General features: G+C 38.6%; 2 protein-coding genes across 2 annotated transcripts in view; both read left to right on the forward strand.

The window, feature by feature from the left end:
- Positions 1-1,768: 1,768 nt before the first annotated feature.
- On the forward strand, positions 1,769-7,475 carry map1lc3c (microtubule-associated protein 1 light chain 3 gamma). The gene is made up of 4 exons (XM_074629896.1): positions 1,769-1,927; positions 2,017-2,072; positions 2,168-2,274; positions 7,162-7,475. Exons 1-4 carry the CDS (start codon positions 1,807-1,809, stop codon positions 7,322-7,324), a joined length of 447 nt encoding a protein of 148 aa, XP_074485997.1. The 5' UTR covers positions 1,769-1,806; the 3' UTR covers positions 7,325-7,475.
- A 3,603-nt stretch (positions 7,476-11,078) lies between these two features.
- Positions 11,079-20,803, forward strand: part of LOC141764574 (striatin-like) — a 54,573-nt gene continuing 44,848 nt past the window's right edge. The window contains exon 1 of the mRNA XM_074629882.1: positions 11,079-11,469. Within this exon, the coding sequence (XP_074485983.1) occupies positions 11,230-11,469 (240 nt within the window). The 5' untranslated portion in view covers positions 11,079-11,229. The remainder of the gene's footprint in view (positions 11,470-20,803) is intronic.

Here is a 20,803-nt window from a genome sequence, read left to right on the forward strand (position 1 = left end):
TATGCTTCTACTCCACCACATCTCAGAGGTAAATATTGTACATTTTACTCCACTACATTTATCTGATAGATTTAGTTACATTACAGATCACAGTTTTTCATCCCCGTCCTGTCCAGACAAAACCACGTATCTCCAGATGTGTTGATGTTGAATGTATGTGATAAGCTGAAGGATGAAGTGTTCCTTTATGTGTTGAACATAAACATACTTTTTTGTATAAAATAATGTGTTTTACGGATTCAAACAATATTAGATATTGACAGAAAGTGTGAATATTATATATTTATATATATTTATGAGGTGTGCTTTTAGAGATACAGTGGGTTAATGAGTTATTTTTTCAGTGTTACAATTGCCCCCACCATACATTATAGTTTTGTCGTAATTAGTGAATATATATATATATAAATAATTAAATAACGCTCCAAACTTGCGCTACATTTTGGGGAGGAAAAACTGACATGAAGATTTTTAAAGGGGGCCCTTGACCTCTGACCTCAAGACATGTGAATGAAAATGGCTTCTATGGGTACACACAACACATTTCTCTTATTGTCAACAAAACAATGAACTTCTTTGAGATATGTAGGCAAGAACATTTTGAAAGTGAAGTTATACAAGTAATTATTATCATTATTATTATTATTAGGGCTGTCAAAGTTAATGCGATGATAACGCGTTAATGAAAATTTGTTTTCACGCAACTAATTTCTTTAGTTGCTAATTTCTTTTAACGGAACTTGCAATTTTTAGGTTGCAGCGGGCTCAGACCTCAAACCTAATGAATCCATTGGTACCAACCATGTCATACTAGCTAGTCGCAAAGGAGGCTAAATAACGCTCCAAACTTACGCTAAACTTTGGTGAGGAAAAGCTGACATGGCCATTTTCAAAGGGGTCCCTTGACCTCTGACCTCAAGATATGTGAATGAAAATGGGTTTTATGGGTACCCACGAGTCTCCCCTTTAAAGACATGCCCATTTTATGATAATCACATGCATTTTGGTGCAAGTCATAGTGAAGTCAGCACACTGACACACTGACAGCTGTTGTTGCCTGTTTGGCTGCAGTTTGCCATGTTATGATTTGAGCATATTTTTTATGCTAAATGCAGTACCTGTGAGGGTTTCTGGGCAATACTTGTCATTGTTTTGTGTTGTTAATTGATTTCCAATAATATATACATACATTTGCATGAAGCAAACATATTTGCTCACTCCCATGTGGATAAGAGTGTTAAACACTTGACAAACCTCCCTTTAAGGTACATTTGAACAGATAAAAAATGTGTGATTAATTTGTGATTAATCACGATTAACAATTTTAATAGATTGACAGCCCTATTTATTATAAATATCAAAAGTTTAAGTGGCTTTGGTATTCAACTGATCACGTCTGTTCCTGAAGATCCAGGAGGAAAACTCACATCTAAGACAACAATTAGGTAAAAGCCTTTTATTTTACAAAAGATGTAGGACAGAGATTATTCACTTGACCTCATGAACACAGAATTTACCAAACAAAAAGTAAAAAACAAAAAAACGCTGTTAATTGATTTCCAATAATAAATATATACATATACATTTGCATAAATCAGCATATTTGCCCACTCCCATTTTGATAAGAGTATTAAATACTTGAAAAATCTTCCTTTAAGTTACATTTTGAACAGATAAACCCTCTGAGTGTCTATAAATTGATTAATGCTGCAGATGATCCAGTCTGTCTCTGCAGCCATGTGCTAATCAGCTGATGCACCACAGCCGCCTCTCGTCTCTATTTAACAGCTGCTCGGTTCAGACCTCATGTTCAACCAGCTCTGTTCCTCTACTGCTGCTGCTTCCTCCATCACACTCAGACACATCATGCCTCCGTTTGACAAAATCCAGCTGCAGAACAAACCCTTCAAACAGAGGAAGAGCTTCGGTAAATGTCTCAGACAGACAGGACGACTATGTTTGAAAAAGAAAAACTCCTTTAAAACTGATCTGATGGTGTTTTTTTTCTCTTTGCAGCTACAAGGAAGCAAGAAGTGGCGGGCATCAGGTCCAAATTCCCTAACAAAATCCCGGTAAGTTTGCAGCAGAGATTCCTCACAGGTTAAAGTGTTAAATCATGTGATGTTTGTGTCCTCACCGGTTTATTTACCGGTTTATAATCTCGCAGGTTATCATTGAACGGTACGAGAGGGAGAAGTATCTGCCGCCACTGGATAAAACCAAGTTCCTGGTGCCACATGAACTCACCATGACTCAGTTTGTCACCATCATCAGGTAAACTTCATCTCACTGAAAGATCTAATGTGTTATATCTTTAATTTAATTAGGGGGAGAAATATGTAATATGAAACTCTGCTGCCACAGAAAACAGGATGTCTTTGGGTTTTAATATTCCAGTTTCAATGGAGTGATTTTCTGGATTATCTATCTTTGAATGGTCAAAATGCCTGAAACAATGATCTAAAAAAAAAATGTGTTCAACCAACACTCCTAAATTCAAAGATGGCCTATAAAATGTGTTTCTCTTAGTCGATTATTCAACTAATTTGTCTTGGTTGACTAAGATTTCTTTAGTCGATTAGTCTTTTTTTTTTAATGCTTTTTTTTTTTTCCCATGCTGAATGACTTGTTTCCAAGAAAATTGTGAGCATATCTCTGGTAAGCACGAGATTTAAAGTGGTGCTTTTGTGTGATTCTTCGTGGAGAAACTTAAATTTACAGATCTGTTGAGTAAATCAACTAATTAAGTACTCAAAAGTCTAGAAAGCACTGTATAAATGCAAGTCCCTTTACTATCTAATCTATAAAAATCGTAGTCGACTAAGGATTTCTTTGGTCGAGGAAGGCCCTAAAATTCATTATCACATAAGACAAAGAAAATAATCAAATCCTCCCAATTTAGAAGCTGGAACTATGAAAAGTTTTGCTTTTTTTATTAAAAGAAAAATATCTTCAACAACAAATCAATTATCAAGTGAAGTTTTTTTTTTTTTTTTTTTTTTTTTTTTTACACTGCTTAAGAACAATATGTGATATGTATTGTGTGGAAAATGTCTTTTTATAACTTTAAAGCTACTTAAGGGGAAAATTGTATGCATTATAAAATTAGTTTTTCTTAATGTTAGACATTTTTATGTCTTTATTTGTAGCCTAATAACAAATCATGGCTGCTAATTTACAGACAAGTTTTACTGTATGAAAGTGGAGCAGGGACTAAAAGATCTATTGGGTCAGTTAGTGAGATATTAAATGTAGCGACGGGTCTATTTTCTGGAAATGTTAACTAACTAAATGTCACCAAACCAAACGTCACTCAGAAAGTTGTACAGTTGTACACTTCAGTTCCTGTGATGCTTCTTGTTGGTCATGATGACACGGCAGAAACTGACCGTCTGTCCCTGTTTGTCAGTCCTCAATACAAACTGCAACAAGTCAAACAGCCAGTGAAACAAGATCACTTAACCTTTTTTATTTTCTTTTTCAATAAATCGGTATGTTTTTAAAGATTGACTCTAGTGCAGCAGTCTGCGTTATGTAAAGTATAACTTCTTCATCACGTGGTCATTCGTTACAGACAGTCACTTCAGATTTTCTCCTTAACTGTGTTAAAAGGAAAGATCATGTTCTCGTCTCTGATGCTTTAATATAGAAAATTGTTATAAGTAGATGGACCATTAACATATTTAACTTAATGTGTCACACAGCTTTTTAAAGAACCAGTGTGCAACAATTGGGGGGGGTCTATTGGCAGAAATGGAATATAATATTAAGTGTTTTCTTTAGTTTAATCACCTGATCATAAAAATCGTGTTTTCGTTACCTAGGATGAGCCGTTTATATCTACAGCCGGCATGTTTTTACAGTAGCCCAGAACAGACAAACCAAACTCTTAACTTTTCCTGCTTGTGCCGGACTCGGTAACATTGCTCACTCCCATTGCCGCCGCTCTCTCTCTCTTGCTTCACCACTCACTTCCCTCGTACAAGCACACTGGCTCTGCTCCAAATGGCTCTAGAGAGGTTCATTTGCGTTTTCGTGTCGGCCACCGTAGATCTCCAACACGCTTGGCACACAGGAGAGGCTTCAGCAGGTTGCAATCTCCTCACCTCACTGCTAGATATCGCCAGATCCTACACACTGAATCGTCTTAATAGACGCTGGTTTCTTTGTATGCAAGGACACACCTTTTAAATCCACTTAAAGAACCGTGTTTCTCACTTATCTCTAGTATAGAGATTATATTATTTATATAAAGGTTGTGAGATGTCTGTCCTGGGGTCTTCTGTCCCCAGTTTGATGTTGGAGGTAAATTCATTTTTGGAGATCAGAGCCTTCCAGCAGCGTCTCTTTCCAGAAACGGTGTCCCTGTTAATCTGGATAATCTACAGAACAGGATGTTTTTATAGGGATTATTTCCTCAGGGGGAAGTAATTTAAACCCATTCAGTGGATAATAAATAACATATTGGAAAGACACTTAAACAATCTTTCAATACTTCACAAGATAAAGACTTTGTTTTTTTTGTGCTTCTGTGGAATTTGTGTTGGAATCTGAGTTGTGGTGGCAGCCGTTTGTTTGTTGGCGTTGGCGGACTTCACTTCTAACCGAATGTTTGCTATCGTTGCACACTGTTAGCCCTGTAAGCAGAGCTGAAGAGAGTAAAGGCACTCACAAGCGCGCATGGCGTCACATCCGTTGGATTTTCCCAGAAAAACCATCCCTGCATTATTCACATTAAAAGCAGTCTACAGGCTGATAGAGGAAATGCAGAAAGTCACACAAGGTCTCATTCTTTAGGCTGGATTACAACAGCTTTCTACTTTAAAGACCTTAATCAGCTTCAGGATCAGATTCAGATCTTTATTCTCTGCACCAATCGCATGAAAAGCATAAGGGATACTCTTCCGTAGTGAACTTAATGTTGAGAATATAAATGGTTGTTTTCAGCGTGAGGTCCTGCTGCTCTTTAGGTTTGGGTCTTTTCAGTTTTGTAGCTTCTCTCCAGGTTCCTCATTTTGTCTTGGTCATGATTACACAGCAGAAAAGTTAACAGTAGTTCAGTTTCTTCTGCTTCACGAGTAAAAACAAGTGTATATATCTTCTGACATGCATCAGATGGCTGCTCTAAGCGGTTATAGTTCAAGGTTCAATTATAGCAGTGATGTAATATGGCTATCAATTACATAAGTAACAGATGTGAGGATGAGATCTAAGTTTCACAAAGCGTGATGTGTGCTCACCACACAGGACTGTCCCGAATCAATGCTACATGCTAACAGTGCACTGTATGTACTGAAGTCATTTTATACGCTACTTTTTCCAGTTGCTACTTCAGTTTTGTACGACTAGAAAATTATGCAAGACGTGCTGTTGGGACGTCAAACTACGACATTGGAATTCATAATTTATTTATTTATAAAGTAATTTAAAACTCATTTCTCTCAAAGTGTTTCGCTTCATAGTTTGTTTCCACGTTAATCACCTTAAACCTCAGTTTAACCAACCCGGTCTCACTCCCAACTCGTCAAATACCGCCGTTTGGTAAGTGCCCCTCGGCATCGGAGACCAATGCAAGAAGGCACACTTTAGCGACTAATGTGACGAACTGGGATTGTTTAGTATCGTCAGTGAAGTTAACGTCAATAACAGCTGTTTCCTAACCCTAACTAAGTGGTTGTGTTGCCTAAAACTAAACTTCCTGTGAAAATGGAAGTTTATTTTGAAAGGACACTGCATGTAACGAGCGTATATTGACACGCCGTCCCCGGTCCGTCCAAAAGTAACATAAGAGGAGTGCCTCCATGTGTCGTCTCCAATGTTGAGGGGCACTGACCAAGTGGCAGTATTTGACGAGTTGGGATTTAGAACGTGTTTGTTTAACACCTGGATGTACCTGCAGGATTCATGGCATCACAATTAGTTTAGAGCCAATCAGGGTCCAGTATGAAAGTGTGATGACTTTAAGCCTGCAGGTCAACACTGAAAATAGACTTTACAGTGAAATAAGACACCCTGCATCCAGTGGGTTAACTTTTGAAATTTAAAATGTTTCTTATTTTCATTTTAAGAAATTGTATACCAAGTAATACTGGCCTTAAAGATCATATCAAAAGAATAATAAGAAAGAGGGGGATAAAAGATCAAATGACTAATTGCATAAATATCAGTTCATGTGATGTGGCTGACCTCTGACTCGGATTGATCAATCATTGGCTTAATTCATAATTATTCTATGACGGTAGGTGTAATTTTAAGATTGATTTTTCCTCTGCAAGTGAGCTTTTTGTGGAAAATTCAATTAATTATTTCAAGCAGAGTAATTTATGTCTTAAAACATGTCTGATGGGGATCTTTAACATAAATGAGGGCATCTGGGTAGCAAACCAATTTTGTTTATGGTTCTGAAATGTGTCAAGTACCAAAACTGATAGATTGTTTAGATTCATACTGTTTACTTTTATTCTTTGATCGGATAGTTGCTGATTTTAATCAAATTTGAGATTCTATTTAATTTTGTCTGCTTGTGTTTACACAACATTTAAGATCTTGGGGTTCTTTTATTAAGCGGGGAAAAGGGTTTGCACAAAAACATGTCAATATTTCTGTGTATTTTTGGTACTGGAACTCTGGTATATGTCGGGTAAATATTCAAAAGATGCAGAACAAAAAAGAGAGCAAAAGATTGAGACAGAATAATCTCAATCTTTAAATGGTGAGTTTAATTTGGAGATTAATCTCAATTTGACCGTTTGCTCAGATTATTTTGTCACAGGATGTTTTTCCAAACACTTATTGCTTATTTATTTATGTGTTCCTGAAGCAGTTTTCTGCCCGTCCACAACGTGATTTTTAAAGTGTGCAGTGCCTCGTTTTCTTTGTGCAATGCATTGTGGGACAGTACCAGCACATTTAAAAATTGTAGTTTTAGTCTGCATACTAACATTCTTGTGTAGGTGTTTGTCACTTCTCCAGTGTGAACACCATAAATACTTAAAATGCCCCGGATTAAGACTGGAATGTGGACCCAGCTGACATCTGCAGTAGATGGAGAATAAACAATAGTGGATCCACATTAGTGCTGAACCAGCGTCCCATGTGAAGCCGCTAACCGTCTGCAGGACGTCCCTCATTAATGGCCGCTCTTTGTCTTGTATTTCTCAGGAACAGGATGGCTCTGCTGCCCACTCAGGCCTTTTACCTGCTCATCAACAACAGCGGGCTGGCCAGCATGTCTCTCACCATGGCTCAGGTGTACAAAGACCACCAGGACGAGGACGGCTTCCTCTACATGACCTACGCCTCGCAGGAGATGTTCGGACACTGACGCTGCTTCAGATTTTATTTAGTATTAATTAAAGGCTGCTGGCCTCCATATCTGCTGTAAATAGAAAAACATATTTTATATATTGTGATATTTGTTGTACATGTTGATTGTGAAAGATGGATTTTTAATTAAAGTACATGGATCCAATAAATCTTAAAGAGTAGTGAATGAGTGAAGTCTGGCGGTTCAGCAGGATAACGTGAACATTTCTTTTTAATCTATTTTAAACTACACATTTTTATTTAATGCTGCTGCAACTTTGTATAGCTTAAAGGGGACATATAATGCTTATTTCCAGGTTCATACTTGTATTTGGGCTTTTTCTAGAACATGTTTACACGCTTTTTAATCAAAAAACACATTCTCAGACTGTCTGGATATACCTGTATTCACCCTCCGTCTGAAACGTTCCGCTTTAGCGCCGGTTTCTTTAAGCCCTCGTCGGGAACAAGCCCAGTCTGCTCTGATTGGCTTGTGAAAAAAATATGGTGCACCTTTTTGCAAAGGGAGTTCTTGAGGCCCGGACACACCAACCCGGCATCATAGAACTAGTGGCGAACGAAGGCCAACTGTTGTCCCTTTGTCTTGGCCGACAAGTTGCACTTGAACACACCACAAAGACTACAGCTGACAGCCAACTACCACGTACGTTCTGCGCCTTCGTGAGATGAAATAACTCTCCACACCAGCAGGCGGCAGTAGTCTGTATTTGTCATTCAAAAAAGGGAAACAGGAAGACCGAGGACTGCGGATATACAAACTGTTATGATGCTACATCAAGGCCTATAGAAAGGAGGCTGGGTCACGCGTCATATCTCTGGGGGTATAATACATGCGTAGTAAAATCTTGCCTGCACTCACCAAAACTAAGCCAATCGCAACGCACAACCACAGCTTCAGTTACTTTGCATGTGTTATGCCCCATACTCCAAGACCCATGTCCGCCTGTGACCCAGCCTCCTTTCCATAGCCTTCACGTACATGAAACAAAGCGGCGTCTGCCGACCATTTTCACATCACTCTCACTCACCACTTAGCTTCATTCCAGATGGCCATGTCATTGTGAAAATATCTGTATTGGAATGATCAGATAAGATGAAAAATGAGAAGAGCCGTCTGTGTTTTTCCTCTTGATTTTACTCGTTGGTTTGCTTTCCTCACTTGTGTTTCTCTTCTCGTGCACTGTTCCGTTTAAGCTGAACAGCCAATCGGAGGGATTTCTCTCACCGACGAGCTCTGCCGACGATTCAACATGCTGAATCGGCCGAAAAACCTCTGACACGGGCTGACTAGAGTCAACACACTGCAAAAACTAGGCCGGCGGAAACTCACCGACGGATCCAAACTGTCCTTACAGGCGACCGTCGGCCTGCTGTGTGAGGACCTTTAAGCTGTGGACGGTATATTGTAATGCGCCTGCGTGCGACACAAGGCTCATTGAAAGAGGCTGGGACACGGTCTTGAGCTCTAGGGTATGACATATGCGCAGTGTAACTGGAGCTGCGGTTGTGTGTTGCTATTGGCTCAATTTCAGTGAGTGCAGATCAGATTTTACTGCGCATGTGTTGTACCCCAATAATATGACACAATGTCTGAATGGCTTGTTGGATCCCAAGTTTTCTGATCTCACAGTTTGTGGGTTGGTAGGCACTCCAGATACCCAAATGTATGTGAACAAGCACTGAAAAAGTGAGTTTTTCGTGATATAACCCCTTAAGTCAACGTTATTTTTTAGCAGTTAATATTTTCAGGTGCCTTTTGTTATGAAAGGGTCAGTTCAGGAAGTTTTATTTATATATATATATATATATAATTTTATTTCTGTCAAAGTTGTTTTTTCATGTCTATGTTCCTAACCGCTGTATTGAAAAGACAACCTTGCATAGCTTATACTGTATTTTCAATCTCTTAATGACCCATGTTGCCTTACAGTAGGACAATAATGGATTTTCATCTGGATATTCAGCAATTATATTGAAAGTTTGTGGCACACTGATAGAAAGTGCTTCTGAATATTAGTTTTATAGTGTATATTATCTTATGTGCAAAAAGGAGTTGTAAGAGTTAGTGCCATTTCAGCCCATTTATTAAAACATTTTTTTTATATAATGGGTCTGAGTGGCCACAAATTGTTTATTCATAATAAATCAGATCCCCAGGACTTTTAATTTATTAATTATTTATTATTTATTAATCTATGAATAAATGTAATAAATTACAAAGTAATTCATTATTTGACATTTTAATGGGCAATAGAAAGAAGAATTATAAAAATAATTTAGAAATGAAATATTAATCCATCAATAAATAGTTCAAATTAAAAAAAGGGATTTACAAAAAAACACCATAAAACAGTCAATAAGTACAACATTTAAAAATGCATTAATTAATTCATAAATAATATACTTAAAAATTCTATTTGAAAAAAAAATACATTTTCAAAAGAGAAAGAAATAACTGGATTCACAAATTGAATTAAGAATACAGGTTTTAATCAGGCATTTAAAAGGGCAACTTCTTTTCTCATTTGCATTTCCCTGCTGCTTTGACTAAATGTATTAGCTATTGGATTTGCTGAGTCATTTAGTCTGCATTTTTATTCCATTTATTCATTCCACTTGTGCAATTTTGTTAATAGTCTGTTTATTGTCAATACTGTATATACAAAGCAGCTCATAACAAGACTTTGCTCAGACTTGCCAACAGCATCTCTTCTGATCCCTTACATGTTTTAAATGGGGAATATCAACTTCTGCCCTCCAAGAGGCGATTCAGAGTCCCTACATTTAACCTGCATCAGACTAGGGAAGGCTTTTGTCTGTCAGTCCATCTAAATAATAATGAATGTGCTGCTAAAGACATGTAAATCCAGAGGACAGATGGACATTTTGTAATGGGTTATGTATGAATAATTGTGATGTGTTTTGTTTTTTTGTCTGATGGGTCTTACTTGTCTGTCTGTCTATGGTAACAGTATGTCTATTGTATGTGTACTTTTTCTCAAACTGAGCTGCCTATGGATGCAAAATGAATTTCAGTGCAAACTGGAAATAAAGTTGTATCGTATCATATACTGCTCCTATTTTTATACTTCCTTCTATTTAAATGGTTCATATTTTGTTACACTTTCTTTAGCTCTTTTTTTACTGTGTTAGATGATGCATCTTGTTTTTTGCACTCTCCCCTTTGCTGCTGTACACTGCAAATTTCCCCACTGCGGGACTAATAAAGGAATATCTTATCTTATCTTATCTTATCTTATCTTATCTTATAGATCATTAAGATATTAATGCCTGTTTTTTATTGTACAATTAGTTATTAATTAATAAAATGCTTTAGTACTATTTACATGACTCTTGTGGTCCTCCATACTTTGGTGGGTCTTGGTATTATTATGTATTTATGTTATGTATTGTATACATTGTTACAGTATATACAGTATATACAGTATAAGATATACAGTATATACAGTATACGATATATTTACAGTATAAGATATATTTGACAGTATAAGATATATTTACAGTATAAGATATATTTTACAGTATAATATATATATACAGTATAAGATATATTTACAGTATAAGATATATTTTACAGTATGAGGTATATTTCTTTTCTTTCTTTGTATTATTATTATGTATTGTATTATTTACATTACTTTGCTGCACGTGTACATTAACGTTTATTTTGAAAATCCCCACCGGATTTCCCATGCGTATGCTGTTTCCGGTAGCCTCTCGGTTGTCTCATCATCTGACAGCTGCTTCAGACAGACAGGAGTTGTATCGGCCAGCAGAGAGAGCGAGGACTGTTTGATGGACCAGGTTTACCTCCAGAGGATATTTTACCGACACGGTTAGAGAGAGTACCGGACACCGAACCAGAAGCCACATCGCCCGGCCATGGACGAGCAGGCGGGCCCCGGTGTCTTCTTCAATAACAACAACAACAACTCCGGTTTGTTGCCCGGTGCTGGTGGGAATATTAAAGCTCCGCAGGCTGGCGGTGGAGACGGTGTTGTGGGCGGAGAAGCGGCCAGAGCTCACTACAACATCCCGGGGATTTTACACTTTCTCCAGCATGAGTGGGCCCGCTTCGAGGTGGAGAGGGCTCACTGGGAGGTCGAGCGATCCGAGCTGCAGGTGAGCAACCTCGGGTTACTGCCATTTCCATTGTCGGACTAGTTTTCTGTTGCTAGCTAAGCTTCGAGAACGATGCACCAAACCTCATTGAAAAAACGTGCAATTCATTATTTTATCGCTTATCGGCGTTTAAATATTATCTGTAAAGTAACCAATATGTGTTAGTTTGAGTGAAAAACATCCATTATTTAATTCGGCATTAGTTTAATCCAGCAATTAATTATTTTTTTTATAACATTTGTACTTTTTAAGGATGCTTCGCGCTGTTTGTCTCCTCTGTTGGTGTACGTCGCTCTGTACACGGAGTGACGCTCATTCTTAATGAAATGTTAAGTTTTGTTGTTATACGTGCTGCTTTTGCTGATTATTATGATGCCGAATTAAAGGCAATGCCCATATGGATCCAGGAGATGTATTGGATACTGTACCTGAGTTGTATGTGCCAATGTTCAAGCAATACAACAAATAATTGCCTAATATTTAAATGGAGGTTTGGCTCAATGTTGTCACTGTAGGATGTATCTGTGCTACCTGCTAATAGCAGGTTAGCTGTGGTTGAGATTTCAGACTTTTCCTGTTGTGTCGAGTGTGAGTAGTTGCATTACAATGTTAGCGTATATATATTTATAAATAATACAACTGAGCGACGTTGTTTTAATGCTGATGGTCGATTTACCTGTGCAGCGCAGAATACCCTAGGTATGAGATTCATTATCGGACATGCAGCTAAATGCCAGTGCCTGACTGATTTTGGGGTATTTAGCCGGGATCCCTTCATCTCTCTTTCATAATTATGTGTTGACTAGAACAAAACAATCAGGACCACCCATAGACCCGAGTCTCTGCTGGATAGTGGACGGTTAGCAGCTAGTTGTCCGATAACGGACGCATGTATGTAGACCTTGTATGTCCATGTAGTGTGTGATATAGTTGAGTCACGAAACGTTGGCGTGCATCAGCTGCAAGTTTCTATTAGGAGACCAACCTGAGGCGGTCTGCTGACCGGGTCCAGTGTTTCCTCTGTGGTGGCAGGTAGTCTGGTTCAAGATGTTCACACTCGCCATGATGAGTAAATTACTCAGAGTGATCTAACATAACCTTATATATTTTTTTAAAAGGATGTCCTCCTGTAGCCATGGTGATTAAGCCCACCTGACAAACTGCTGTGGAGAAATACAGCACATTCAAGAGAGCATGTTTATAATCACTCTGAATCAGGGTCTGAAATTCAGTTTTTTCCTCATGTGCCACTGTGGGCAGGTCACTGAACATTTCTACTAGCCACACAATTGTTTTTTCTGCCAATTCTGAAATCTATGTAGAATACTTTAGACTAAACACTATACATCCTATATACCGCTTTATAGACTGCACATATGTACATATTACATTTATTCATTGCACACACTACATTTATTTATTGACGGACTGCACACACTATGTTCACCCATTCACTCTGTATCTTTTATATCTCTATTATTGTTTTTATAATTTTTGTATACCATTATCTCTCCTGTGTTTCACTCTGTTTGCTGATGTTGCTGCTTTGACACCTGAATTTCCCTCCGGGGATTAATAAAGGTTCATCTTATCTTATCTTATCTTATCTTATCTTATCTTATCTTATCTTATCTTATCTTATCTTATCTTATCATATCATATCATATCATATCATATCTTATCTTATCTTACTAGGACTGTGTATTAGCAATAATCTGGCGATACGATAAGTATCATGATACAGGGGTTATGATTCAATGTATTGCGATACATTGCGGTACTCTAAGCAATGCAATATATTGATTTTTTTTTTTTAAATCTAATTTTAGGAAAACGGCCATATGCATAAAATCTGAGTAAAAAAAAAAATGTTTGTAACTTTTTTATGCAATCAGAATAGTAGGATCTGCATTTGCATTTCTCTTTGCAAATAAAATAAAGTATTGACGGAGTTAATCTTTGCTTGTAAACTATTAATTAGAAATCAATACAGGGTTTTTGAGAATCGATACAGTATCATAAAACATAATATTGCAATACTCCATATTTTTGATATTTTTTTCCACCCCTAGTAAACACTGAGTCAGTGGTAACAGAGAGTAGAAATATGGATCATGTAACCTTAATCACTGAATATTTTTAATTTAGGAATTGCTTTAGAAAAATAATATTTTAATTTAATCTGCCATGGTGGCAGGTGACCTGAAATTTTGTACCTGCCACAGCCAACATTTAGCCTGTTATTTGGCAGGTGGCAGGTGCTCATTTCATTCCCTGCTCTGAATTATCTGGTAAGAGAATTATGATTTATTTTTAATAGAATTATGTGATATTGATGATATTCAACATTTGTGCAGACACATCCTGTGAATAATCTTTATGAGCCTTTGCTGGACAGCAACAAATAGTATGCTCAGAAGAAGCAACTAAAATAGTTTAATCATGCACAGGCAGAAAAAATAAACCGGGACCAGGAAGTGTTTGAAACTTTCTGATACTGGTGTCAGTACAATACCAATAGGGTGCTGAATTTATAAATATTCATATTTTCTTTCATAAGCCTTTTTTTTTTTTTTTGTCAAGTTAACAAAAAGCCAAGCCTGTCCTGACTTGACAAAGCTAACGTTTGAACACCATATCTCAGGAACACCACATCTCTTCAAATGTTGGCACTAACGTCCATTTGGACTTAAGGATGAACTGATTTGATTTTGGTGGTCAAAGGTCAAGGTCACTGTGACCTCATGTCCGTCCCATTCTTGTGATATCTTAGGAACGCCTTGAGCTAATTTCTTCAAATTTGGCACAAATGTCAGACATGGATGTAAATTCCAGTCTCCAGCTTGACTTGTTGCAGGTTTTTTTTTAAAGTGGGGTCCTCGAGGGGGTTCCAGGGGGTCGCCAGCAAAAAGGGGAAGACTTTATTTTCACCATTATTCCATCCATAAGTAGCTCAATGACAGAATGTATGACTAATTTGTTCATTGGTTTTCATGCACTGTCTGCAATAAAACTTCTAAAAGAAAAATCCGATCAGATGGGGGACCCTGGAACAAAATATTATCAAATGGATGTCTGAGGTCTAATTTGTGTCAGTTTAGGGGTCTTTGATGTGAAAAGGTTTGGGTATCACTGGGCGGAGGCATACAACCGCGAAGAGGTAGTTCTAGTTTAGGATGTGAATTAAATATTAACAACTATTAATGTGTTCTGGATCTACTGCCTTCATGTTGAGCATGGTTGATTATGTTGGTAATAGTGTTTTTTTTGCTGGTTTATAGTTTTAACCATGAGTGAGATGGCTGTTTCATTATACCCCCGCAACAACTTAGTCAGTATAGCACTCCACGTGTCTTTCCGTCCGTCCGTTCGCGTGACACACTCGTTTCCGTAGCAGAACTCAGAAACTATTTCACTTGGGAACTTCAAATTTGGTATGATGGTTGACAGTGTGGTCTAGTTGTGCCTTTTGGGGGTTAGAAGTCTAGGGTGCCCAACATTTTTTAAATTTGTACCCTACTTTAGTCGGGGTGAAGCAGTGAGCGGGGGTATGTGAGCCATGCTCACTTTTGCCTTGTTTCTTGAGTACAGCTATATCCTCTTCGTAAAGCATGAAGGTGGGCGGGGTCGCAGAAAAAAAAAAATTGTTGATCCTGCTTTTGATTTCGATGGTCAAGATCGGAAGCCAATTTCGATCGATTTCCGATTTAGTATCGAAATCATGACACCATTCACCATTTCAGTTTTAAACATAAACATTCTAAATGTGTCCCAGTTTATTCCCTGTTGCAGTGTTTGTGAATGACATTAGCTGACAGGAAGTAAACATGGACCCAAACTGTTGCCTGGCAACGCAATTCTGTTGAAATGCACAGACAGAGGGTGAATACAGGCATATTCAGGCATATTCAGGCACACAGTATGAGGAAAACAAAGTTTTTTTTGACATCACAGCATGTAAACATGTTCTAGTAGAAGCAAAAAATATAAGCATGAACATGAAAATGAGCACAATATTGGACCTTTAACTCACCAGACATTTACTGCACATTCTGACATTCCTCAAAACTGACATTGTTCAGACTGAAACAGACTGAAACCAAGATTTTATTGGACCCATCTCGCTATGTGACCTGCAACAATGAACCTGCAGGCTCGCAGTTACCACAAAGTGTGTAGGAGCCATTATCTTTTATGCACTGATGACCAAATGTACTTCGGTTGTGTATTCAAGCTCAGTGTGGTCTCTCTGTTATATTACATAAGCAAGAATCATCGGCCGACCTGTGCTGTGATGACAGTGCGTCCATAAAGGGAATCACTTCCTATGAGGCTGAGTTAATGATGAGTGGCTCTATGTGGCATTTGTGCACTATTTACCTTTACTACAACCTCCCAGCCAATCACACAGCAACGTCCTCTGTGTCTTCTGGCTGTTTGAGGAATTTTGTACTGAAGCACACAGAGCAAAGACTGTAAAACGTCCTCCACTCTACAGCACCGTTTGATTTTTAATTTTCCTTCCCATCGAGCCGGGAGCCGATCAGAGCGTGACGGACTCGGCTGACCGTCGGGACTGGAAACCAATTTCAACTGTAAATCCATTTGTTCTGCTGCCGTGTTGTTTGAATGTGCTGCTGCAGACTGGACTGCATGTCATCATTAGCGTCTGAGACCGAGAGTGTCACTTCCTCTGAGGTAATCCTCAGCAGGGAAAAGGAAGAGGAAACTGGGGATGCTGGCACACAAGATGGGAAAAGATTACTCAGAGTTTATTATCCAGAAACAAAGAACAGGTCTTGTGTGAAGGAAGTTTCCTGAAGAGAGGGGAGGAGGTTCGGTCTGATTCTCTCTGTGGTTTGATCAGATCCACTTTGTTCAGGACCAGCTGGAGTTTATAGTCCGCAGATAAAATCAGACAGTGTGACATGTTTCAGTTTCATCACCTGTTGATCAACTTGTTCCTGAAGATTTATTGAAATAAGGATAGTTGACATTATACCAACCAATCCAGAATTTTTGAGTCTGATTTCTATTTTGAAAGTTTTGAAAAACTAGTAACAATATATCAGCAAATATACTTTTTATTTTTACATAAATGCAAAACATAAGCACAACATTTTTTTTAAAATCTAAATTAATTCAAAGAAATGTATTATTGCCAATATACGCCAATATCCATATAACTGTATAATATAAGATTTACCTTTATTGATCCCCAGAGGGGAAATTCAGCACACGACAGAAATACGTACAAATGAATAGAGAAAGATAAATAGATAATTAATTAATTAATTAGGTATATTAAATGAAAATAAGAATAGAATAAAAATACAAACTAGAAATCAAACAAACAAATCACTTTTTAAAAACAAATTAAACTTATAAGTAAATATGTCTTGTATCAGGACAGATACCCACCCTCAGAGCACAGAGGAACTCTGGGTAAATCTCTAAATAACCACCCTTATGGACGTTACCATCGGCCAATTACACCCCAAAATAAAAAGCAGTGTTTGGCCCTGGGGGGCATGGTGGGGTGTGGTGGTGGGGTGTGGTGGTGGTGGGGGGGGGGGGGGGGGGCTGCTGGGACGCGGCATTGAGGTGAAGTCATGCGTGGGCTTTGTGAGCGGGTTACACTCAGGATGTTTGCCGCACAGCTTCCTTCCTCTCCGGCCTCGGCTATAAATACACAGCCGATAGGACGGCGGCCGGCCAACACACAGATACACCAACATGAGGAGAGTTGGAGTTTAGTTTAGTTTATTTAGACCCCCATTAGCTACTCTTCCTGGGGTCCTCATCCATATTTTTAACAATACTTCATAAGAAAATACATCAATACATTCAGTAACATACAAACCCACAATATTACTCAATACATAACACATCCACTGAGACACACAACAACCAACAGCCACTCAAAGCCTGTCTAATACATACAGATAGCTCTAAATTTCATCACTTATGTAATTAAGAAAATCACTCAACTGATCCACTAAATCACAAATAAAGTGGGATGGACAGCTCTCTACATCCATATCACATCTTTGAGAACAGAAAAAAATAAAAACAAAAAGTCGTAATATTCAACACTATTCCATTTGTTAACGAATTAGAGCTGTCAATCGATTAAGATAGTTAATCGCGATTATTCTCAAATTAATTGTACATTTTTTATCTGTTCAAAATATACCTTAAAGGGAGATTTGTCAAGTATTTAATACTCTTATCAACATGGGAGTGGGCAAATATGTTTTCTTTATGCAAATGTATGTATATATTTATTATTGGAAATCAATTAACAACACAAAACACTGACAAGTATTATCCAGAAACCCTCACAGGTACTGCATTTAGCATAAAAAAATATGCTCAAATCATAACATGGCAAACTGCAGCCCAACAGGCAACAACAGCTGTCAGTGTGTCAGTGTGCTGACTTGACTATGACTTGCCCAAAACTGCATGTGATTATCATAAAGTGGGCATGTCTGTAAAGGGGAGACTCGTGGGTACCCATAGAACCCATTTTCATTCACATATCTAGAGGTCAGAGGTCAAGGAACCCCTTTGAAAATGGCCATGATAGTTTTTCCTCGCCAAAATTTAGCGCAGGTTTGGAGCGATATTTAACCTCCTTTCCAAAAAGCTAGTATGACATGGTTGGTATTAATAGATATGATATCAATATCTTCACTCTAGTTTTTAAACTGAGTCCGCTATAACCTCTGAAATATTGATTGCGTTAACTAGCGTTAAAGAAATTAGTGGCGTTAAAACGCGCTAACTTTGACAGCCCTTTTCAGGTGATTATACACTAAAGAAAACATACTTATTGATATTATATAAAACTAATTTGCATTAATAGGTTATTGCGTTAACTTTGACAGCCCTAAAACAAGTCTAATCTTAACTTGTGATGGCATACAGTGTCTGACCATATGATCATACTGGGTTCACCTGACAAATTCAATTCATAGTCACCTGTCATGTGTGACTTTCTTTCTAAAAAAAAAAGGGTTCCGTGTAAGAGATTGAAGTATGAATGAAAATAGGTATTTCTGTGTATATGAGTGTTATTGCAGTGATGGAAGTAGTGCTGTGGAAATGTACATTATGCTGACTTTACCGTGTGATTCATCAGAGTACAGGTGATTCAGCGTTACCTGTTACCTTTTTTAGCAGCCTTTATTTGTTTACACTGGCCAATCTGTTGGATTAGTGTCAACACTAGATGTAAATCAAATACAGCTTTCTGTTGTGCTCTATTTATCCAGGAGCTAATGACATAAAGCTGTTGCTGATATTACGCTTCACAATAAGTGCATTTTGAAAACTGAAGGCAGTGGTAGGCCTTAACTGTGAAAAGGAAGTGTTGACAGTTGTGGTAAACTGATGTTACCCAAGTTTACTACGACCGTTTTTCTAAAACTATATTGGCAAAGTTTCTGAGCAACAAAGGATACGAGGACCAACGTCACATCTTAATATCAACATTATATTATTAACACGAGTTCTGGTTTGTGAAGAACAAAGGTGCAGCCAAGCGAAAGGATGCAGAAGCATGGAGTGAGTGCATTGAACATCGGTGCAGTCAGCTGATGAGCCTCCAGTTGGTCGTTGCTGCACAAGACCTTCGGCATGTGCACCATCGCTGCTGGAGCGATGAGTAATTCTCTTGCTCTTGTCTTTTCCGCTGCCTTGTTTCTGCAGCCCATTTCCCTCGCTAATTAAATGATATTATTTCCCGACACAGAAAGACAGATGTGCTCGGGCCTCTGCGGCTCTGTGTGTGTGTGTGTGTGTGTGTGTGTGTGTGTGTTTGTGTGCAGACAGTTTGACACATCGTTCACATTCCTCCGCACCGTGTTTGTACAGCCTCCGCAGCCCTGCACATGCTTTATACAGGAGACACACTGCGTCACAACACGAGCTGTGTTTGCACCTGATTTAGTGCAGAAGACTTTCAGCTGGAGCTGCAGTCATGTTTAATTCTTCACTTTTTATATTCAGCATGCTGAGTGTTTATTCTGCAAACAGGAAATTATTGTCTATTGCAACTTCCTTAACTCGATTTGTGTCTTAATACACCCTCAGAGTTAGTATTATGTATAGTGTACCCGGGTTGTTTTGCCCCACATTGTACGTACAGTATATAGTAGATGCTCATCATTTTATATAGTATTCTAGTTTTTTAAGGGGACCCATCTGCACTTTCCAACCAGGAAACTGTCAATATGTGAGAGGAGGGAGGTGACTCAGAGACGCTCCACAGAAGCTCTTCATGTTTGAGGTTGTTGTTGCTGTTGAGCTCTCATTGACGTTTCCCCTAAAGGAGCTCATCTCTCCCGTATAGTTGACTTTTGATTCAGTTAACTCAACCAGCTGTGCCTACTTTGAGAGACGGGCTGTACTTTCCTATCCCCTGTTTTGGCTGTTGTCTGGTGCTCTCTGGTGTCTGTCTGTACTCAGCCAGAGATGGATTGTTTTGATTTGGTAAACGGACTCAATTCTGGATTCACATTCATGTTCAAAATGGTATTGAACCCCAGTTCTGCTCCTCTTACTACGCAGAAACCTCACAGTCCAGAGTGTCACTTCTCACTCAACGCAGTACCACTCTGATGCTTAATAATGCAGCTCTGTAGTTACATGCATGAGAAGGAAAGAAAAGTGTCTTATGTAACCGCTGAACCTGACGATCCTCTGCCTTCGGCTACGACGAGCTGCAACAACAACCCTTCCTCCCTCTCTTTGTACAACAACAACACAAACAGGGCCCAGCCCAGGTTTCTGAAACCCAGCCGGACGACCTCGTTCCTCCTCTCCTTCCTCCTTAACACTCTTTTCTGTCTGTCTGTTTGTCTGCGTAAAGCAGCCGTATAAGGAATGGCATGCACACCTGCTTGTTTTTTCAGACGGGCGTCCGCTGCAGAGGAGAATGCCACGCCGAGCCACGCCTCAGCGCTGTAGCCAGGCTTTGTTTAACCAGGCCTTCAGCCAAGATTTCCCCTGACATGAGCACACTTTCCCTTCAGCCTGACATGAACTGGGAGTGTATAGAGCCAGCACTGCTTCTGCTTATACAGTAATACAGTACAAGTTACACTACAGCCAGGCCAGTGCTGGATGTCTGGGGCCAACACTGAGGTTTAGAAAGTAAAAATAACAGGATTAAAACAGCTCATAACACACTTGATGTCTGTTAGTTATTCTTTATTTCTGCAAAACATGACATTTTTTATGAGTGAACAGTGTGTTTTACAGCCAGCTTCTTGAGATTAACCGGTTCGATGAGAGAACTGATCTCATGCAGACATAAAGAATGACC

This window comes from Sebastes fasciatus, chromosome 3 (genome assembly GCF_043250625.1).
Source record: "Sebastes fasciatus isolate fSebFas1 chromosome 3, fSebFas1.pri, whole genome shotgun sequence".
Classification (NCBI taxonomy): Eukaryota; Metazoa; Chordata; class Actinopteri; order Perciformes; family Sebastidae; genus Sebastes; species Sebastes fasciatus.

Coding starts and splice junctions, on each gene's coding strand:
- map1lc3c (XM_074629896.1), top strand. CDS start 1,807: ATGTTCAACCAGCTCTGTTCCTCTACTGCTGCTGCTTCCTCCATCACA. Junction 1,928..2,016: donor CAAACAGAGGAAGAGCTTCG/GTAAATGTCTCA, acceptor TTCTCTTTGCAG/CTACAAGGAAGCAAGAAGTG. Junction 2,275..7,161: donor CAGTTTGTCACCATCATCAG/GTAAACTTCATC, acceptor TGTATTTCTCAG/GAACAGGATGGCTCTGCTGC.